Source organism: Manacus candei, unplaced genomic scaffold (genome assembly GCF_025592945.1).
Source record: "Manacus candei isolate 608988 ecotype Guabito, Panama unplaced genomic scaffold, ASM2559294v1 h1tg000078l, whole genome shotgun sequence".
NCBI classification, from domain to species: Eukaryota; Metazoa; Chordata; class Aves; order Passeriformes; family Pipridae; genus Manacus; species Manacus candei.
The window spans coordinates 3,112,912-3,132,650 of record NW_026138126.1 but is presented as its reverse complement, the minus strand read 5'-3'; the positions used below and the strand labels follow the sequence as shown (position 1 = coordinate 3,132,650).

Sequence of the window (19,739 nt, the reverse complement as noted above, 5' to 3'; positions counted from 1 at the left end):
AAGTAACGAAGGGAAGGACAAGGATCAAAGGGTCAAGAACGAAGACGATAAAAAGTATCCAAGGTGGACATCTGGAAGAGACTCGCACAGCAGGCCTCAAGGACGAAAAATTACCTAAAACTATGGATGGGGAAGTACCTGGCAACTAAAAGCGAGCCTGCAAAAGAACCAACCAGAACCAGACCCGCGAACTCGGATCCAACAGAAGGATAACAAGTGACTGTGGGAAGGGAATTGGCAATGGTATAAAGGTTACTGGTTTTGCCCACTGCTTGGCTGGCCGTGTGGGGAGCAGGGGTCTCCCCGGCAGCCCAGCGCGCTGTTTTGCTTGTTTGCAATTTATATAAATCTTTAATAAATTTTGCTGCTATATTTTAGCCTAAGTTTCATTTACTCATAACGAAAGGAAGGGTTTTGTCGGTGTAGATCGGCACCTGAAGGGGAGGGGTGGAGATGGAGCCAGGCTCTTCCCAGTAGTGCCCTGAGACAGGACAAGAGGCAATGGGCACAAACTGAAACACGGGAGGCTCCCCCTGAACACCAGGAAACACTTTTTTACCGAGAGGGTGTTGGAGCACTGGCACAGGGCGACCAGGGAGGTTATGGAGTCTCCACCCTTGCAGGTATTCGGGAGCGGTCTGGGCAGCCGGCTGCAGGGGACCGCGGAGGAGAAGGAAGGCCGGGGCAGCGGCCAAACCCGCCTCACGCCGGCCGCGCCCCGCTTCAGGCACCCCAACGGCCGGGGCCGGGGCCGGGACTCGAACCCGCGGCCCTGGGGCGGGCTCGGACGTGCGCGCGGCCACGCGACCCCGGGCGGGCGGGGCCGGGAGGGCGGAAGCGTCGGGGGCGCGCGGGCAGCATGGCGGCCGCGCGCTGGTGGCGGCTGTGCGGGCGCTGGCGGCCCGCGGTGCCCGGGCCCGCGCTGGGCCCCGCGCGGCGCCGCCTCTGGGCTCCCGCCGCCGCCGCCGCCGCCGCTCCCCCGGCCCCGCTGGGCTCCGCGCCAGCCGCCCGCGCCGCCTTCAGCGCCGGCCCGCGCTGGCACCAGCGCAGCCCCGGCGGCGTGCCGGGGGGCGATGCGATGGAGGGCGGCGGCGGCGGCGAGGACGGCGGCGGCGGCGGGGCGGAGGGCGGCGGAGCCGGGCCGGTCATGACGGCGTTGACGCCGCTGCTCGTCCCGGAGCATTTCCCCAACGTGCCGCTCATCGCCGTGACGCGCAACCCCGTCTTCCCGCGCTTCATCAAGATCATCGAGGTGAGCGGCCGCCGAGCCCGCGGGCCGGGGCCGGAGCTCAGCCCCGCCGGCCCGGGAACCGCCGCCGTGAGGGCCCCGGGCCCGCTCGCAGCGCTGCCGGGGCGGCTCAGCCCGGCCGGGGGTCCCGCAGCGGTGTCAGCCCCGGCCGTGCCGGGTCAGCGGCGGTGCCGCTCCTCAGGGCCGCGCTCTTGGCTCTGGCAGGTTCCTTGAACCGCAGAGCACCGGGCAGGGTGGGGAGGGCGGGTGTGACCTCCGCTGCTCGGCCTTCAGCTCGGGCTCTGTCGCCGGGCCTGTCGCGACAGCGGTTTTGTCTGGGATAGTGGAAGTTTCGCAGGTATTGCGTCAGCAGCGCTGCTTCTGACGGGAAGGTCAGCGATCCACACAGGCTCCCTCGGAGTTTGTTGTCTTCTCCGTGTTCTCTGATGAAGGTTAAGCAAACGTGTCCTTGGTTTGGTGGCAGAGCAGCGAGACCCGTGCTGGTGAGGTGCAAGGAGAAAGCGGGAGTTCGGGGTGGAGCATCACAGGAGGTGTAGGAGGGTGCTGGGACATGCGGATGGCAGTCACCGTTTCAGAATGTGATCTTTCCCCCCTGCACCCCATATGGATTTTTAGGAGCTATAAGTTATAGCATTGATGTGTTACTTGGGCTCACAGGCCAGAAATACTTTTTTCTCCGGAAATGAAACCTATTCTGGAACAAGTACTTGTATTTTTGTGCCTCTCTAGTGTTTTACTAATCTGATTTTGAAGTAAATGTAACAAAAAATGAATCAGTATTTTCTTGTTCCTATAGTATTATTTATTGCTATTTCTACTGTAGTATTTTTCTGCGTGTTCAAATCTAATATGTACAACTTTTACTGTCCTTATAGATGTGTTGGGGGAAGGAGAAGGTTATATATTATTAAGATCTCTAGACATACAATCATACAACACATATATAAAAGCCATTGATTTCAATGCACAGGTCAGCAGTGTCTTAGAGAATTGCTAAATGTTCTCTCTTACCCTGCAAATCCATTGTGCTGCAATTTAATACTTCATTTCTGGGCAATGTGAAGTCTCTGCAGCGCATAAGGAGTTATTAATTTTCTTTCTGTTAGTATCTGTGACACTGATAAGCACAGTTGTGCTAAACATCGTGCAAAATTAAAATAGGTGTGCCAAGATTAGAACAGGCCAGCAGTGGTGGTGTTGTTCCTGCTGCTCTGTCAGAACCATGCTGGTTGTTACCAAAGTGTTGGGCGATGCAGCTCCTGTCCATGGCTTTGAAGAACACTCAGGGGTTGGCAGATTAAGTTCATGCAACAGCAGAATTCACAAGGACTTATTTTTTTGGTCACTGAGGATTCAGCCTGCTGTGATAACCATTCCAGTGGTGCTGGGAGATCTGCCAGGGGCAGGTGTGGGGCATCCAGAGAGCAGGAGGGAGTGAGAAAGTAAACCAGGGAGAAATACTGGCTGAAACTCAAAGCAGGGACTCAGGTGGGCTGGTGTGTGTAGGAGAGGAATTGAGCAGAGGGGGCTTTGGAGAAGAGGATTTAAACAGAATTGGTGAGCAGAATTCAGGCAACTGATGGGGAAGGGTAAACTAGTTCCCCCTCAGGAGTGGAGAGCTGGGACATGCAGGTATGGAAGGGGAAAGGAACAGCAATGGCAACAGAACCTCTTACAAGGTGCTGTTCAAGTGACTGAGAGGTTTCTTGCTTGTAAGACTTGTGCAGATTAGGTCTAGTTCCTCCCCCTGCCTTTGAGCTTGTCTTATCTTGACTCTGAAGTGACTTGTTTTAAATACTGAAATGTCATGTTTCTCTAATACTTCTCCATTTCCATGTTACTGTCCTCTGATGGGGGCAAAACTAGAGAAATACATGCTCAAACTTCATAATTTCGCTGTAGGGTGTCACCATACCTGGCCTTATACCCTGGGAGTGCAAAGCTTACAGAAAATCCACCTCTGATCCCATGCTTGTTGTCCTAGGTGAAAAATAAGAAGCTGGTTGAGCTGCTGAGGAGGAAAGTTCGTCTTGCCCAGCCTTATGCAGGTGTTTTCCTTAAAAAGGATGACAAGTAAGTTGTTTCTCTTGGTCTTTTTGAAAAATACAAAAATAAGCTGTTTCTGTGCCTGGGTTGCATTTACACTAAAAACTATCATCTGCAATTCCCTGCCTTGGATAGTATTGCAGAAATTGGGGTTAGTCTTGGACCATCCTCATGCTATGCCAGCTTTTGTTGCCACCACCAGCACTGCTGGGAGCCATAGTCTTTAGAAAAGGCTGCTGTTTGGGAAGGAGATGAGCTATCTGGGTACTTGGATGATTTGAAAAGGGGCTACATGGTGGTAACAGTGGGGATTAAGTGTCTTTGCTCCTAAATTCAAAGTTCTGCAGCTGGTGATTGTTTCTTTCTTTTTATAACCTGACCTGCTCTCTCAAGTTTCTGAATATCTACCCCAATTTTTTTGCTCAACAGCAACGAATCTGACGTGGTGGAGGATCTGAATGAGATCTACCAGATGGGAACTTTTGTCCAGATCCATGAAATGCAGGACCTTGGAGACAAGCTGAGGATGATAGTCATGGGACACCGAAGGTTGGTTACTGGTGCTTCCCTGCATCTCACCAGACATCTGTGTGAACAGGGAGATCCCCTTTTGGTTTCACCACTTATATGCATTTTTCTACACAAGCTTTTGCTTTGTTACCACACTGTATCCTGAGAGTGCTCTGGTACCCCAATACTCCAGGTACTCTCACAGCTCTGACTGCAAAAGGAAGAGACAGAGCATGGCATTCTCATGTAAATTGTGATGTGATGCAAGGAAACATTCATTAAGCTGAAGTTTAGCAGTTACTCTGACAAGTACAGCAAGCTTTAGTAATGGTGAAAAGAATTCTCTGCAATAATGCAAGCCAGTATTTCTACTTTAAAAAAAAAAAGGTAGTCCAGAACTGTAATTATGTCTTGCCTACATAATCTTGCCCCAGAAGTGAACTGAAGAAAATAGGATTATTGCTGAAAATATAGATTTAGCTATTTGTGCCAAATATTTTGAGCTAAGACAATATAAAATTGTATTTTTAAAAGGATCAAATAATTCCTTTCCATTAGAATTAAAAATACAAGGACAGAAACACGGCAGGGAACAGATCAAGGATGAGTTTTGCTTTGAAGCATGGCTTTTTTTCCTTCCACTCACTTTACTTCACTTGCATTTCTTCTGGACAGCAAAGAATGAGCAGTACGTGTCAAAGCTGAATTTATGTGAGTTCACAAGTCAACTCCCTTTCAAATGAAGTCTGAGACCACCTGCTGCATTACCAAAGCACAACTGTGTTTGGTTAGATTTTGGAAATAGGCAGCTACTGGTTTTGGTTTACTTGGAATAGAAATATTTCCCTGTAACTTGGAAGGATTTGGATTCTGAAGGTCTGACTTGGGAATTGGTCTCTATAGGCTGAGACACAGAGCACTGGTCAGTCATGTCCATGGGAACCCCACTGGATATCAGATTTGAGGAGGATTTGTAGGGAAACACACAGAAAAGGAAACTCCTGTGTCAGCAGCCAAAATAAATGTGGTGTCCTGTAAATGTGGGTCCTCTTCTCTCTATATCCCTCTTTTAGTTCTCCCCTTACACCCTCTAGATGCCTTCTGGGTCAGGGCAGCAGCTGGGGCTATTTGGGTGCTGAGTGGCCATTTGGCTGCTGCCAGACTCTGTTCCAGGTGACCTGCAAGAGAATGTTCTGCTCCCCAGCACTGATTGCCACCACCAGCAACCTCACCCTCCAGAAGATGTTTTGAACTTAGTTGTGTGTGGTATTCTGTTGACAAGAGTCCTCAAAAGTTGCTGGTACCAATAGGCTAATTCAGTGGCCGGTTAACTTTTTTGTTTGGCAACAATTTACTTATTGTAAATTTACTTAGTAAGTCCTGTCAGGATCTACCACTTACTACTGTTTTACTGAATCAAGCCTTATTTTGATAAAATGAACCAAAAGCTAAATCTTGTCAAAACAAGTGCAGCTGGTCACCTTTGTCAAAGTTTGAAACTTTAGTTTACTCCAAATACAACTTAGACACTTTTCATGCTGAAGAGCTGAAATCACAGATAACAGAGGGATTGATTGTTGCTGGTTTCTTTTGGCTTTCAGGATTCGTATAAACAAGCAACTGGAGGTTGAGCCTGAGGAGCCTGAGAACAAACAGAAAATCAGGAGGAAACAAAAACGCTCTAAGAAAGAGGCTGAGGAGGAGCCTGGAGCGAAGGACCAGGCTGTGGAACTGGTACTGGATCCTGTAGCTGCTTCCTCACAGGAAGTTCTCATGGTAGAAGTAGAGAACGTGGTTCATGAAGATTTTCAGATCACAGAAGAGGTTAAAGTAAGTGAATTAATTACACAAGCCTGGACTTGTCCTGTAGAATTGCACCTGCATTTCTTGCTTAAAAGGAAGAGTTCTAAAATCAGGCTCTAATTTCTGGCTTCAGAAACCAGTTCCTTCTTTTCACAGCCACTGCACGAGGGGATTATATGAAAGTAGTGAATTTTTATTACAGCAGCTCAATTCCTTAGAACTGGTGACTTCAAGAGGTTGCTGAGTGAAGAGGCTGGGCTGTGTTTAAATCTGTGTGATGTCCTCCATCAAACTGAGTCTTTGCTTAAAGATGGCTTGAGTGCTCAGCCTGATGGTACCTGCTGGCCAAGAGCCAGTCAGGTTTTGTGCACACAGACATGCAGCCTGCAGGCCCTCTTGCCTTTCCCCTGAGCACCAACTTCCCCAGCACCAAGTACATCAGCACAGCACTGCAGTGGGTGGTCAGGGTCTGGGGAATGTCATATTTGTACTGAGGCTTTGCCTGTCCTTTTCCATTCTTTTGGTGATTAAGTTTTTATTGTGTTTATAGGCACTTACTGCAGAAATTGTGAAAACAATCCGGGACATCATTGCCTTGAATCCCTTGTACAGGTATGTCTTTCCCATGCTGCCCTGCTTTGGGAACAGCATCTTCTCAGGCTGGAGTATGCTGGGATTTTCTGTTCCACTTGTCTTTTTGCTGTAATGAAGAAGAGATATTTGCTGAATTGTCACCTAGAATTTTGGTTTGGGATGTAAGCTTTATCATCCAATATTGGAAACAGAGGGGAAGTTTTGAAAACATGATGTGCAACTTAGAAACAAGGTAGGATGATTAAGTCCTAAAGCAGGTGACCTGGGTCTAAGTGAAGCTCACTACAATGAGTATCATGATCTAATCCATGTAATATGAGCAGGATAAAAGTCTTGGTGTACTGGCATCAAAAAATCTTACATACCTGTTAGGAGAGCATTTCATATATTTGATTTTATGTCTCAGTGACCATTCCTTTAATCAAGTGATTTATGTGTTTGTTACTTAGTATTGATTTAGTGAAATTAATAAAAGTTGCCATGAAACTGAGCTGTGTTTCGTTTGTTTGCACTGTCACAACAAGTAAATAAGGATACTCCCTTTGGAATGTAAAAGTTCACAGAGCATTTTGGGGTTTGTCACCCTTTTTTTCAGGGAGTCTGTGCTTCAGATGATGCAGGCTGGCCAGCGTGTCGTGGATAACCCCATCTATCTGAGTGACATGGGGGCAGCCCTAACAGGGGCAGAGTCACACGAGCTGCAAGACATCTTGGAAGAAACCAGTGTAAGATGAAGCTTTTAAGTAAAGTGATGTGATAGAATCAGTCCATCTGTTGTATGTCACGTTTTCTTTACCAGCCTCAATGCAGAGGAGACTTCAATGCTGTTTGATGATATGTTAACATCAGTGACTAGATTCCTGTTGAAGGATTTAGTAAATCATTAGTACTGATTTATTCTGCAAAGTTACTGATGCACTGCATCTTTGGTGACAAATAATTTTCTTTGCATGCTGTGGAATTGCTACAAGTTTGTCTTTCCACATCTGCAGGTGCTGGAGAGTTCTCCCAGAAAACCTGTTGGGAGTTTTTTATTCTGCCTTTCCCACCAGGAGCTGACAAGGGTGTAGCATCTCAGAACTCATTTTGTGTCTTTTACAGATTCCCAAACGGCTTTACAAAGCCCTTTCCCTTCTGAAAAAGGAATATGAGCTGAGCAAACTCCAGCAGCGTCTGGGAAGAGAGGTAAGGTTTTTGAGTAACAAATAACCTCATGTGTGTTTATATAATGTCCACTGCTGTGATGCTTATTGCAGCAAGGCAACAGTACACACTCCAAAGGGACATTATTTGGAGTTAAGATTTTCTGTTCTTCTGTTAGAAATGCCTTTTTTCATGCACATGGGAGAAGTAACAAGACATGAGGCTACAACATCTGCTGTTAAATTGTGTCCAAGTTGTAATTTCATGCCAGCAGATAAATCCTAGAGGTCTGTAGTTTACCGAGCACCTGTGTAACAATCTACAGCATAACACTGTATATAGAATATAATAGTGTAATATAAAAGAGTAACATGGTTTAGTGGTGGGGCTGGCAGTGCTGGGTTAATGGTTGGACTAGATGATGTCAGAAGTCTTTTCCAGCCTGAATGATTTTATGATTCCAGCAATGACTGTTGTGTACATTGACATTTGCATGGCCTTTGTTGAGGTCAGCCACAGTAGTATTCTGACCAAATTGGAATGTTACAGACTGGAAGGATGTAATACAAGGTGGGTGAAAAAATTGGCTAGACTACTGGGCAGAAAGGGTGGTCATCAACAAGGTGAAGTCTAACTGCAGCCAGCTACCAGTGATGTCCATCAGGGAGTCAGTAAGAACCTCCTCAGGTTCTGCAAAGAGAAATTCATAGTGCCACACTAGGCTTGAAATAACCAGGATAGAAAACAGCTTTACAGGAAAGGACTTTGAAGCCCTGATGTGCAGGAAGCTTGCCATGAAACTGTCCTTGTGGCAATGAAGGCCAGCTGCATACTGGGCTCCACTTGCCCTGTGTAGGCAACAGGTAGAGAGAAATGGTTAGTCCCTTCTATTGGGCACTAAAGGAGATCACATCTGGCTTATTCTGCTCAGCTTTTGGTCTCCCCAGCACAAACAAAACATTGTAGCACTGAATGATGGCAAGTAAAGGCCACCAAGATGTGGTGGGCGCTGGAGAACGTTGTAGAGTCCCTTTATGTATTATAATATGCTGCAAATAATTCCCAAGCAGTATTGCCAGTTGCTGGGAACATCATGACTGAGAAGTATTTGGAAGCATTTGATGTTAGATGGGTTGTACCAGGAACAGATCACTGTATTTGTGGCTTTGTCCAGGTGGAGGAGAAGATCAAGCAAACACATCGCAAGTATCTTCTCCAAGAGCAACTGAAGATCATTAAGAAAGAACTGGGTCTGGAAAAAGAGGACAAGGATGCCATAGAAGAGAAATTCCGTGAGCGACTGAAGGATCTGGTAGTGCCAAAACACGTCATGGATGTGATTGATGAAGAGTTGAACAAGCTGGGTTTGCTGGATAATCACTCCTCAGAATTCAAGTGAGTGCTTGGCTGTGTCCTCCTCTGGTGTCAGGGTTGGTTGGGAGAATGAGAGAAATCAATGCAGTTCTGCAAAGGTCTTAAGAGTTTCTTTTCTCTTGTTGTCATAGTTGTTTTTTCTGAATGTAGCATATGATCAGATTATAGGATTGTTCTCCAAATTGCCTGTGTTTACTTCTGTAGTTTACCTCTTTTGATCATTTTAGGTCTTCTCTTGCAGTCTCATAAAAAATTTGCAGTTAGTTCCACCTTGTGAAATGTGCAGTGTTTCTTTTTCTGCCTTTAATTTTGGCTCTTCTTCCTTGTACCTTGATATTTTCAATATTGTGAGAGAAGAGAAGCTGTTAACACATGACATTGGCTAAGCTGCCTGAGGTGGCCCCTGAAGGGTTGGGGCAGGGTTGGAATTGCAAAGGAATAGTTAATAACACATGATCTGTGACATGGGCTGTCAGAAACTGAGCTCAAATTGAACATTTATCTGTTGAGTCAGAATGTGCTGTACAATACAGCAATTGGTGTACTCATCAGCTCTGTAATCCTGGGTCTTTGCTTTTAAAAGTGTCTTTTATGGAGTAAAAGACTGTGTTTGAGGACAAACACGTCATTTGAATGAGCAGCATCTTGGTAGTGATAGAAAAGACACACTGGGCTTCCCAGCCAGCAGTAGTACCTTTCCCTTTCCCTCAGGGTAGTAACAGTGGTTCCAAGTTTGCAGAGGAAGTACTTGGGTGAAAAAAGCCCAAGCTTTGTTGGCCTGGGGTGAATCCTGGGCCCAACCAGCCGAGCTGTGCTTGGCTGTGTCCATTGCTGTGCACAACTTCCCACTTACTGCACCCTGCAGAGCTCCCTGTGTGTTTGAACCTCTGGCCTGAGTGTGCAGTTTTAGAACAGTGAGTGCTGCTTTGACACACCCAAGTTCTCCTGAGTCTGGTTATGGTGATTATCTCTATCATTAACTTCCACCCTGACATCCTTACCTCTCCGACTTAAATCCTTCTCTGTGGTGTTTTACATCCAGCTGTTTTTCCTTGCTTCTGAGCCAGGAATCATTCTTCTTTACCTTGTCTTTGTCTACTGGGGAGACAGAGAAAAATGGTTTTCTATTTCTAAGTTTTGTAATCTGATCTAAACAGTTGACATGGTGTGGAGTGTACAAGCAGTCCTGCTGCTTTTCAGACAGGAGACAGCCCTACACCAAAACAATCATCTCTTTTCAAACCTATGACAGTTAGCAATGACTGTCCAGGTAATGATGTTCTTTCCATAGCCTCACTTGCACAAGTAGTTTATATCCCACTTGTTCTGGTGAGATTGTTTCGGAAGGCAGTGGAGGAAGACATGAGCTGGTTGTTGTCAAATCACTCTCATTTGTGTGTTTCTGTCAGTGTTACACGAAACTACTTGGACTGGCTGACATCCATCCCATGGGGAAAGTGTAGTGAGGAGAACCTGGAGCTGAGCAGAGCCCAGGCAGTTCTGGAGGAGGATCACTATGGAATGGATGACGTCAAGAAGCGAATTCTGGTAAGGCAGGAGCAGGCAGTGTGTCCCATTTCACACTCTGCTTAGCATCAGGCATTTTGGGATGTGTTTCAGAGTGTAGCTCTCCATTGTATTGGTGTTAATTCATGGATCAAACAGAGAGCTACATGAAAGAACTGAATGTTCTGGTGATTAGTTAATGTGTTTAATTTTTTGTGGCAATGAAGGTTGCATTCTCATTTCAAACTGCAGTGTACTGGTTTGCACTTTAAGCTGAGCAAGTGAGGAAGTGTCCAAGGGAAGCAGTCTCTGGGTTTTAATCAGTCTGTTCAGAGACTTGTTCCACGTGACTGACAAAGCTACAGCCTTTCTGAAACACACTGAACCTCTGTTCATGGCTGCACTAAAGAGAGGAGAAGTTAGCTAAGGTGCATGTCTGCCTCATAACCTTTCCCTGTCCCCATAGCTGGATGCTGAAAGGTTTGCAGTCTGTGCAATGCAGCACCTCATAAAAAAAAGGCCAGGGTAGTTTTCAGTGTTGCCTTGTTCTGCAGTATCTGTCACTTTTTGCTTGAGTATGTCCTGCCTCTGCTTGCTGTGGTTAGGGAAGCTGGTTTTGATCAGAGCAGACAATTGCAACAGGCTGCAGAAATTTCAACAGCTTGTTGTGGGAACTGCCTGCCTTTCCAGGGGACAGGAATAGACTCCCCCTCGCAGCAGCCACTGCATTCAAGCAGTGAAAGACAATCCCAGGGCAGGCAGGATTTGTGCTGTACTGGGCAAGTGCATGAGAGTGCCAAGTGGAGGGGGAGGCAGGTGGAGATCCTGACTCTGCATTAGCAAATTGTAGTGAGAGCTCAGTGGATTTGGTGAAGCTGTTGAATGTAGCTGGCCTTCAATTTGGCCATTTCCTTCCAAATTGTAGTAATTACAGCAGTTTCTTTTACTGTTCCCAGAGCTTCATGTTACCTTGGGGACAGCACTGATGGTACTTAGGCCACTCAGTAATTGTTGTGCACAGAAACCATATAGACATCTACTAAACCAGTAGTACAATGTTGTTAAATATAATGGATAGTAAATTCTTAGACACCCTGGGATTTTACTTTTATTAAATTGCCTTGTTCCAGTCTCTTCTGGTAAAAGATAAAGGTGAAGTACCTCCTTGCTGACAGCCAAAGAGGGCTGGTCTCCTAAGACTTGTGACTAAATCCTGCTGTCTGATTTATTATTTTCAGTGATTTGTGGTAAGCCTGTTGTGGCACACTTGCAAGCAGATAATAACCCTTCTGAGTATCAGTCTTGTCTCTTGCTTGCCAGCACTACTCCTGCTGAGTAGGCCCAGCCTTTATACACAAATAGACTGAGTTGCATCATGCAGGCCTGTGGCTTTGATTAGTGATGTGACTCAGAGAAGGCTCCCGTGTTTCAGCAGTGCAAGTGAGGCTGATGATTTTAAGGTACCAAGGAATATCTGCAGAGGTTTGAGCCTTAGTTGGATTGGTGCTATGGTCCTTGTGTAGTATTGCTGTAGAGGGAAGAGACAAGGCTTATCTTTGCTAAATAACTGGCTTGTTAAAGGGGAAGTGCATCTCTTTGACCACTTGCACATCATTCCTTTTCTGTAAGTGTATAAGCAGTTGAGACTTCAGTTCTGAACTGGTGTCTTTTGATTCCTCAGCTGCTGAGTGTTACTTGAGGGTTGTCTGGCATAGAAGTGTGAAAAGATGCAAGCTTAACTGAGCACAGAGGAAGTGGTCCAGTAGGAGATGCTCACATGTAGCTTGAGAGATTCAGGTGAGAACCAGGGAAGCTGGGAGAAGAAGTGTCTTCTCACTCTCAGACAGTGGAGAGAGAGACTGCTTCTCCTGGTGAGATGAGGACAGAGCACAGAACACAGTGACAACCAAGTGTGTAAATAACCAGAGGGAAAAGAGGTGCCCCAGTATCCTGACTTAGCTTTTCCCCTTGCCCTCCCCAGCTTCTTTGAGAACCAGCTTTGTGTGTAACGCTCATTGCTTGACCTGACAACAAACGTGTTTTGGTGTTGCTGCTGTTGCCTTCTGTTCACTGCTGGTGCTTCCTCGGTCCTGCAGGAGTTTATAGCAGTCAGCCAGCTACGAGGATCCACCCAGGGCAAGATTCTGTGCTTCTATGGCCCCCCTGGGGTTGGCAAGACCAGCATTGCCCGCTCCATCGCCAGAGCCCTGAACAGGGAGTACTTCCGCTTCAGCGTGGGGGGCATGACTGATGTAGCAGAAATAAAAGGACACAGGTCAGTGTGTAACTGCAGCAGTTTCTCTCTCCACCAGTGTTTACCAATGTTGTCAAAATAGGAACCCAGTGTATCTTTTGATTTACACTGCTCTTCGTTTTTTGTCCCTCTCAAGTAAGGGAATGAAACATTCCCTTTTCTAACATTTCTTTACCCAAGACCCAGTAAAATTCAAACATGTCTGTTCTCAGCCTTACCTCTTTGCTTTCCTCTAATTGAAAAGTGGTTAAAACTAAAGATAAAAACTGTAGTCCGGGAGTATTTTGCCAAAATTCATGTCTGTTCTTTGCTAGAAACAGACTAGATGGATCTTGATGCTTAGTATGGTGATGGAGAATGCTTTTGATAGATGCAGAAGAAATAAAGACTTGTTTCCCAGCAGGATATACCTGTTCTGTGATGTGTGCTGTACTTTGCAATGGTTCCCTAAATGGTTCCCTCTGATAAAACAGGAGGACATATGTTGGAGCAATGCCAGGAAAAATCATTCAGTGTCTGAAGAAGACCAAGACAGAGAATCCACTTATACTGATCGATGAGGTGAGGTATTTGGTCTTTATTCTAGGTTTTGCTCTTAAAGATTTGTATTGATTCTTGAGCTCAGTAGAGAAGATAAGCAGTAACTCTCCTAAAAATCCCAGGGGTTTTTTATTTCAATGAGGCTGGGCTCTCAAGTTCTTTGGGTGACAGTAATACCTTAGACCCTTTGTTTTCTCTTCCTATAACAGAATCCAACTTTAAAATTTTAGTTCTGCCCTTCTCATTAAATTGTGGCTGTTTGGATCACAAGGATCCTGATGGACCTGGCTGGATATTCAGAGGCTTCCATAGCTCCTGTGTTCCTGACCTTGGTGTGGTCAATCACTGTGCACAAAACCACTGTTGCCCATGTGATTATTAACAAGAGTCACTCTCTTAGCATGTCTAAAGCAAGACTGTAAGGAATAAGATGCTTAGTCAATTTGTGGTCTGATTTGAGAATAAATGAGTCAGGAAGGATGATTGTGGAGATTTAGGTGAAAGCACAGAAAAGTTGAAGTGTGGTAGTGGATGTTTATAAACACACACAGGAAGATTTTCAGATGGAGCCTTGAAAAAAATCTTTGCTTGAGAATTTATCATGGTAAGAAACTTCTCAGAGCATTAAAATTTTTTCTCCCACAGGTAGATAAAATAGGAAGAGGGTATCAAGGGGATCCATCCTCAGCCCTTCTAGAACTATTGGACCCAGAACAGAACTCTAACTTCTTGGATCATTATCTTGATGTTCCTGTGGATTTATCAAAGGTATTTTTCTCTTCTGCAGAGGTTGTAGAGCTGAAATGTATGAATGTGTATCAGTGTATCTGTCCCTGAAAAGATGCTGACACTTTATTAATTTGGAAAGGGACATGAGTGGTGTACAGCTATCTCTGCAGGAGCTGGCTTTAACTGAAGTTCTTACATGAGAGAACATGATCACCAGCTTATGTCCCATAGCCCAGCTCCCTGCAGAGCCAGCAAGACACAGATGTGTGGTCTCTGCTTAAAAAGGCAGGATTTTTCCTTTTATGTAATGATTGGCAGAGTTGATGTCAAGGGAGGTGGCCTAAAGCTGGTATCAAAGCTTTTGAAATTGGTTGTCTTTGCTCTTTTTGTATAGGTGACATTAATTGCAGAATTGATGGATTAGGAACAGGTATAGATAATTGGGTCGTTCTGTGCTAATTTCCTAGAAGGTAAAAAGAACTTACAAAGGAGATACAGATCTCCCCAGTTCTCTGGTCCATATCAGACCATTCTGATTTCTCAGTTTGTGCTATGTGTATTTCTAACCATTTATTTTGGGGATAGGGAACTTCCTACTACATAGTTCTAAAATCTAAAACTTCTCTTCTAATAAAAACCAGATTCCACAGAGAGGATGAATTTGCTGTAGCCCTTCAGACAGAGAAACGCAGAACTTGGGAACTGTTGCTTGGACTGAAGCAGCAGGTTAATGAAAGTGCTTAATGTGATCTTTTAATACTTCCAGGTACTTTTTATTTGTACTGCCAACGTGACAGAAACCATTCCAGAGCCCCTGAGGGATAGGATGGAAGTGATCAATGTGTCAGGATATGTAGCAGAAGAGAAACTTGCAATTGCCGAGGTAAGAGAAACAAACCACTGTTGTGCTTTGAATTATTGCAGCTGGTAAAACTTTTTTTTTGCCAGATTCAGGCTGACATGTTTATGTCCAAGTGTGCCCAAAAAAAATTAGGCTCGTAGTATTTTGGAAGAGTTGCTTTTCTTTGAAAACCCAGTCAAAGTAACTCCAGTGTTCCGTAGGCTGAGGACACCAGAAAATGGCATTGAGCTAGAGGCTGAGTGAATTGGAACCACCAGGCTTTTGTCAAAAACCACTAACAGAAGGATGTGGGGGATTATTTCTTTCAGAGGTACTTGGTCCCTCAAGCACGAGTTCTGTGTGGCTTGGATGAAAACAAAGCCAAAATCACATCAGATGTCCTGACTGTGCTCATCAAGCAGTACTGCAGAGAGAGTGGGGTGAGGAATCTGCAGAAGCAAGTAGAAAAGGTGAGGGAAACTTATGTGTAACTGTGACCACTGTGCCTCAGCCTTCTTAGCTTTTTCTACAGAGACAAATTCCTATCTCACTCAGGTATTGAGGAAATCTGCCTATAAAATTGTGAGTGGAGAAGCAGAGACAGTGCAAGTGACACCTGAAAACCTGCAGGACTTTGTAGGGAAGCCCATCTTCACTGTGGATCGCATGTACGAGACCACTCCCCCAGGAGTGGTGATGGGCCTGGCCTGGACAGCTATGGGTGAGACAAACCAGTTCTGGGTTAATGTCTGATTTTCAGAAATTGAATGTGATTGTCAAACTGAATTTTCCCTCCTGAGTCCACTGAAGTTCTTCTACTGGCACCAGTAAAATGAACTTCTTTGGCTTTGGCTCCTGGCTGCCACTTCCCTGAAGGATGGAGCCTTTCTTGTTCTCTTACCCAGGCTCATCTTCACTTCCCATATGAACCACATACATTAGGAACAGCAGTGACTAAACATAAGCCTTCTGTGAGAGGACAAGACCTTGTCTGCTTCCTTAACAGCAGGAGGTACCTCTGTGACACAGCACAGCTGTGTCTGCCCGTGATACCCAGCACTGCCTTGGCATGTGGAGGGCAGGCACAGCTGTTCCAGCACTCTCTGGGTGGGTGCAGTTGGCTGTTACCTTCCTCTGGATTACCCCCCTAGTAACTTGGGGGTTATCTGCACCACACAATGGAAATACAGCACACACAGCAAAGGAGATGACCCCTGCATACTCAGATTGATCTCGGGTACAATTCAAGTGGTTAAGAGGGAAATGATCATTATGGTGGAGAAGGTAAATAGATGTCTGGCACCAGAGAGCTGAAGTGGCTAGAAGTGTGTTAAAATATAAACTCATCTTACTCTCTGGAAACAAAGAGCCTGAAACCATTATAAGAACTTGGTTATTTCCACTAAATAGGGGTTGCATCTGTGTTTGTAGAGTGAAGTCCAAAAAAGCAGTGAATGGAGACTGTTGAGATTTCTAGCTGGCCTTCCTGAGCATATTTGGGGAGCAGGTTTCAGCTGCTCTTTATCCAAGGCTAGTGTATGATCACAGAGGCTCAGTTTGATATTCCTGATGTTGCTTCTGCATCACCCTTCTGGTTTGATTTTCCTTTCATTTCTTAGGATGTTGTTTTTCTTTTCTTTCTTAGGAGGTTCCACTCTATTTATTGAAACTTCCCTGAGGCGACCCAAAGACAAGGAGAGCAAGGATGGGTCCCTTGAAGTAACAGGGCAACTGGGAGATGTAATGAAAGAGAGTGCCAAAATTGCTTACACGTTTGCAAGAGCCTTTCTGATGCAGAAGGACCCTGACAATGACTTTCTTATGTCTTCTCATATCCACTTGCATGTGCCAGAGGTAAACTGATGCAGAGTTCACAGAGCATGCACAGCAGCCAGGCTGGTTTGCTCCCCTAGACTTGAAGCTGGAAGGCTTTTCACTTGTCCACATGCTGCAGAAATGCCCTCTTTTAGCAGTAAAACCTAGGAATGAAGATGTTTTCCTCAGGTTCCCATGAAAGTCTTATTATGAGCTGTTTCCACTCCTTTCTGCAACAAGCACGTGGCAAGAATACAGGACTTGGATAATGCTCTAAGGAATCCTAAGCTTTTGTTGTGGCTTTTGGCCCTGATTGTGCAGGGTGGGAGGAAACTGTGACACAGAGATAAGTGATTTGGATAAAAGTTCATATGAAGTTACAAGGGCACCAAAGTTTAGGTCTCTGTGTTAGTGGGTCTTCATAAAGGCTTCAGGTCATTTACACATAATTGAAAATACTACTCTTGATCTCTGTGCCATGGTTCCTAGTCACTATAATGGCAGTGATTGCATTTCTTCAATATTTGGGACTGAAAATAAATGCACACAGTGGTCAGAGAGGCTCACACTGTGTAACAGGCTTTGGGCAGGTGCTTTACTGAAGACAGGTTTTGTACTGTCATTGTGCCCAAGTTTTCCTTCTGGACTATTTGCACCCTCTGTGTCTGTCCAGGTACTGTGGTATTGTCTGTGAGTTTGTTTCCTGGAGGATCAGAAAAGTGCAGACATGATCTCTGTGTCTGCTCCCTCTCCGGCATTCATTTCCTCTGTGCTTACCTCAAAGATCTGTTTGATCTTAGATAAATCCAGACTGTCACTAGTTCAGGCCTGGATTTTGTGGGGCTTTATATACTGAATGATCTCTTCTGCCTTGAATGATTTTCAGTATTGTCCTCCACTATTTTGTGACTCTTGAAGGTCTTCCCTTGTGCTGTTGACTTCTGTTTCTTGTTTCCATAGTTGGCTTAGGTCTAACAAAGAACTTCAGAGTGTTTGTGCCCTTTTGTTCACTCATGTTGCTTATTCAAAGTCCTGAGTCCAAAAAGTATGGTGGTGGCATCAGGCCAGAAACCAAATTGTGGACTCATGGATCATTCCTCATGAATAAGGTGAGGAATGCCACAGTTGTTAACAGATCAGCCAGTTGAGATAACAGGATTCCATCAGTGACACGTGTTCAAAAACCTCTGTGAGACCCTGTAAAATTGGGGCAATGCTAAAACAGCAAGGACAAAGGTGCTGTCTGGCTTTGCTGCTCCTTAACTGCTCCAGGAGTGTTGCACTTTGTTTTTTTTCAAACAGGGAGCGACCCCGAAGGACGGACCAAGCGCAGGGTGTACCATAGTGACAGCTCTGCTGTCGCTGGCCATGAATTGCCCAGTGAGGCAGAACGTAGCCATGACTGGAGAGGTGTCACTGACTGGAAAAATTCTGCCTGTTGGTGGAATCAAGGAGAAGACTATTGCGGTAAGAACTCTTCTCTTGTGTCTGTGCATTGGCCAGGAGAGAGCCCTGGGCTGGGCTCAGCAGGGACTGGGACAGCCAGAGGGGTTGCTCCTTGCAGTGGGACAGGCACTGATTCCATCCACAGGGTGGAGAATCCTGCAGGGGAACATGGGGATCTTGGCTGTAAGGAAAGGGACGGGACCCCAGGCTTTGTGCCAGGGCAGCTGTGTTGGCCTAGTTCGATTCCACCTAGACTGGCAGAATTGAAGGTAACAGCCTTAACTGACTGTGAGAGCTGTCTGCTCTGTCACAGACTGGCACAGTTCAATCATCTCTGCTGGTTGAAGTGCCTGTTTAAGGAGGGCATCCAGTGGAGATCTGACAGAATCCATAAGGTACATCCTTAACATCCAGGCTCTGTTCCAGCATGAATTTGTCTGACTTAACATTTCATACAGATGTCTGTTTTAGGAAAAAAGGAGCTTAGTGTCTTGTATTTTTGGTTTCAACCCATTGCAGTTTTCAGAATTCCTTTCCAAGCATTGAATCCCTCTCCCTACTTTTCCTCTGCACAACTCCAGCCTACATAAGCCTTGCACCACACACATTTTTCTGTATTCAGGAGCATTAGCTCTTCCTCTGTTGAGCCGGGGCTCCACGTCAGCGTTCTGTCCCCACACCTGTTTGGGCTGCAGCCTTGTGCAGTGTGATTTCTTTTCCTCACGTGACTTGAAAATGGGTAGTTGTTTGTTTGCCTGTGCTCACAATGTCTTGTGGCACTGACTGGCTGCACTTGCAGGAGTGTGAGGGGTCACAGGGCTAAATGCAGGATCACCCATAAAAGTGATGGGTACAAACCTGCCCCAGGAGGAGCAGCTTTGCATTCCATGCCCCTTCCAGGGCAGCTGTCCCTATGAAAAGGCTCTCTAGAATGTTGCTAAGGGTATGGATGGGGTAGGTTGGTCTGATAACCTGTTTCTAACTCTTGCTTTCGTCCTAAGCTTCATCCTCACCCAAGCTGGAACAGACACTTAAAACTAAAATAGTATGAATGGTTCTAAAGAATCCTCTAGTGGGCTCACATAATCCTCCTAAAATGTGCCCCCCTCCATCTGTCCCTGCAGCTGAGGTGGCACAGGAGTGTGTGTTTTGGGCCTTGAGGAGAGATCTAGAACGTGCTCCACCCTGGTGACATCTTGTCAGGAATGCCCTTGGTGCTCTCCAAAGAACAGAGTAAAGCTGGATCATGGTTCTAATAACTGCTCTTGGTTCAGAAATAGGGAAGGGTGTTTCTGGCAGATGGAGGGATTCCTAGGACTCAACAGACTGCCCTACTTTGTTCTCCCCACAGGCGAAGAGGGCGGGTGTTACCTGCATCATTCTGCCGTCAGAGAACAAAAAGGATTATTACGACCTTGCTGGATTCATTACAGAGGGACTGGAAGTGCATTTTGTGGAACACTACAAGGAGGTATTTGATATAGCGTTTTCACAGCTGGATCTGGCCGGGGGATGACGACAGCCCGTGCCCCATGGCTGGAAGGTGGTCAGGTCAGTCCCTCCCGCTCGGCCTCCGCCCAGGGATGGTGAGGGGGCAGTCCTGGAGGGGACATGGAGCTCTTGCTGCTGCGCAGCTGCTGAAATGAATGATGGCTCTGCTGGAATAAAGGATTTCTCACTCTTTAATACTGAATTATGATCCACAATAAAGCATTTCTGATTTTACCCAAGGAACGGGCTGTTATCAGCCACCAGCAGCAGGGCTGGTCTGGTCTCTTGTCATTGAAGATGTTTCAGTTATTTCACTGTAAATCTCAATACAGCTTGTGGGAAAACACTGAACACTACACCCAGAGCTGGGCTGATGTGCAGCTTTTGTTCCTGGTGTG

The 19,739-nt window shown here is 45.9% G+C and overlaps 1 protein-coding gene across 1 annotated transcript; it reads left to right on the top strand.

Moving 5' to 3' along the window:
* Window positions 1–1,072: 1,072 nt before the first annotated feature.
* LONP1 (lon peptidase 1, mitochondrial) lies at window positions 1,073–19,580 on the top strand. The gene is made up of 18 exons (XM_051810587.1): window positions 1,073–1,252; window positions 3,234–3,322; window positions 3,725–3,844; window positions 5,407–5,635; window positions 6,159–6,220; window positions 6,798–6,927; window positions 7,304–7,387; window positions 8,520–8,740; window positions 10,129–10,267; window positions 12,322–12,500; window positions 12,953–13,040; window positions 13,665–13,787; window positions 14,515–14,631; window positions 14,919–15,059; window positions 15,145–15,310; window positions 16,235–16,443; window positions 17,707–17,871; window positions 19,202–19,580. Exons 1-18 carry the CDS (start codon window positions 1,079–1,081, stop codon window positions 19,364–19,366), a joined length of 2,601 nt encoding a protein of 866 aa, XP_051666547.1. The 5' UTR covers window positions 1,073–1,078; the 3' UTR covers window positions 19,367–19,580.
* Window positions 19,581–19,739: the final 159 nt, after the last annotated feature.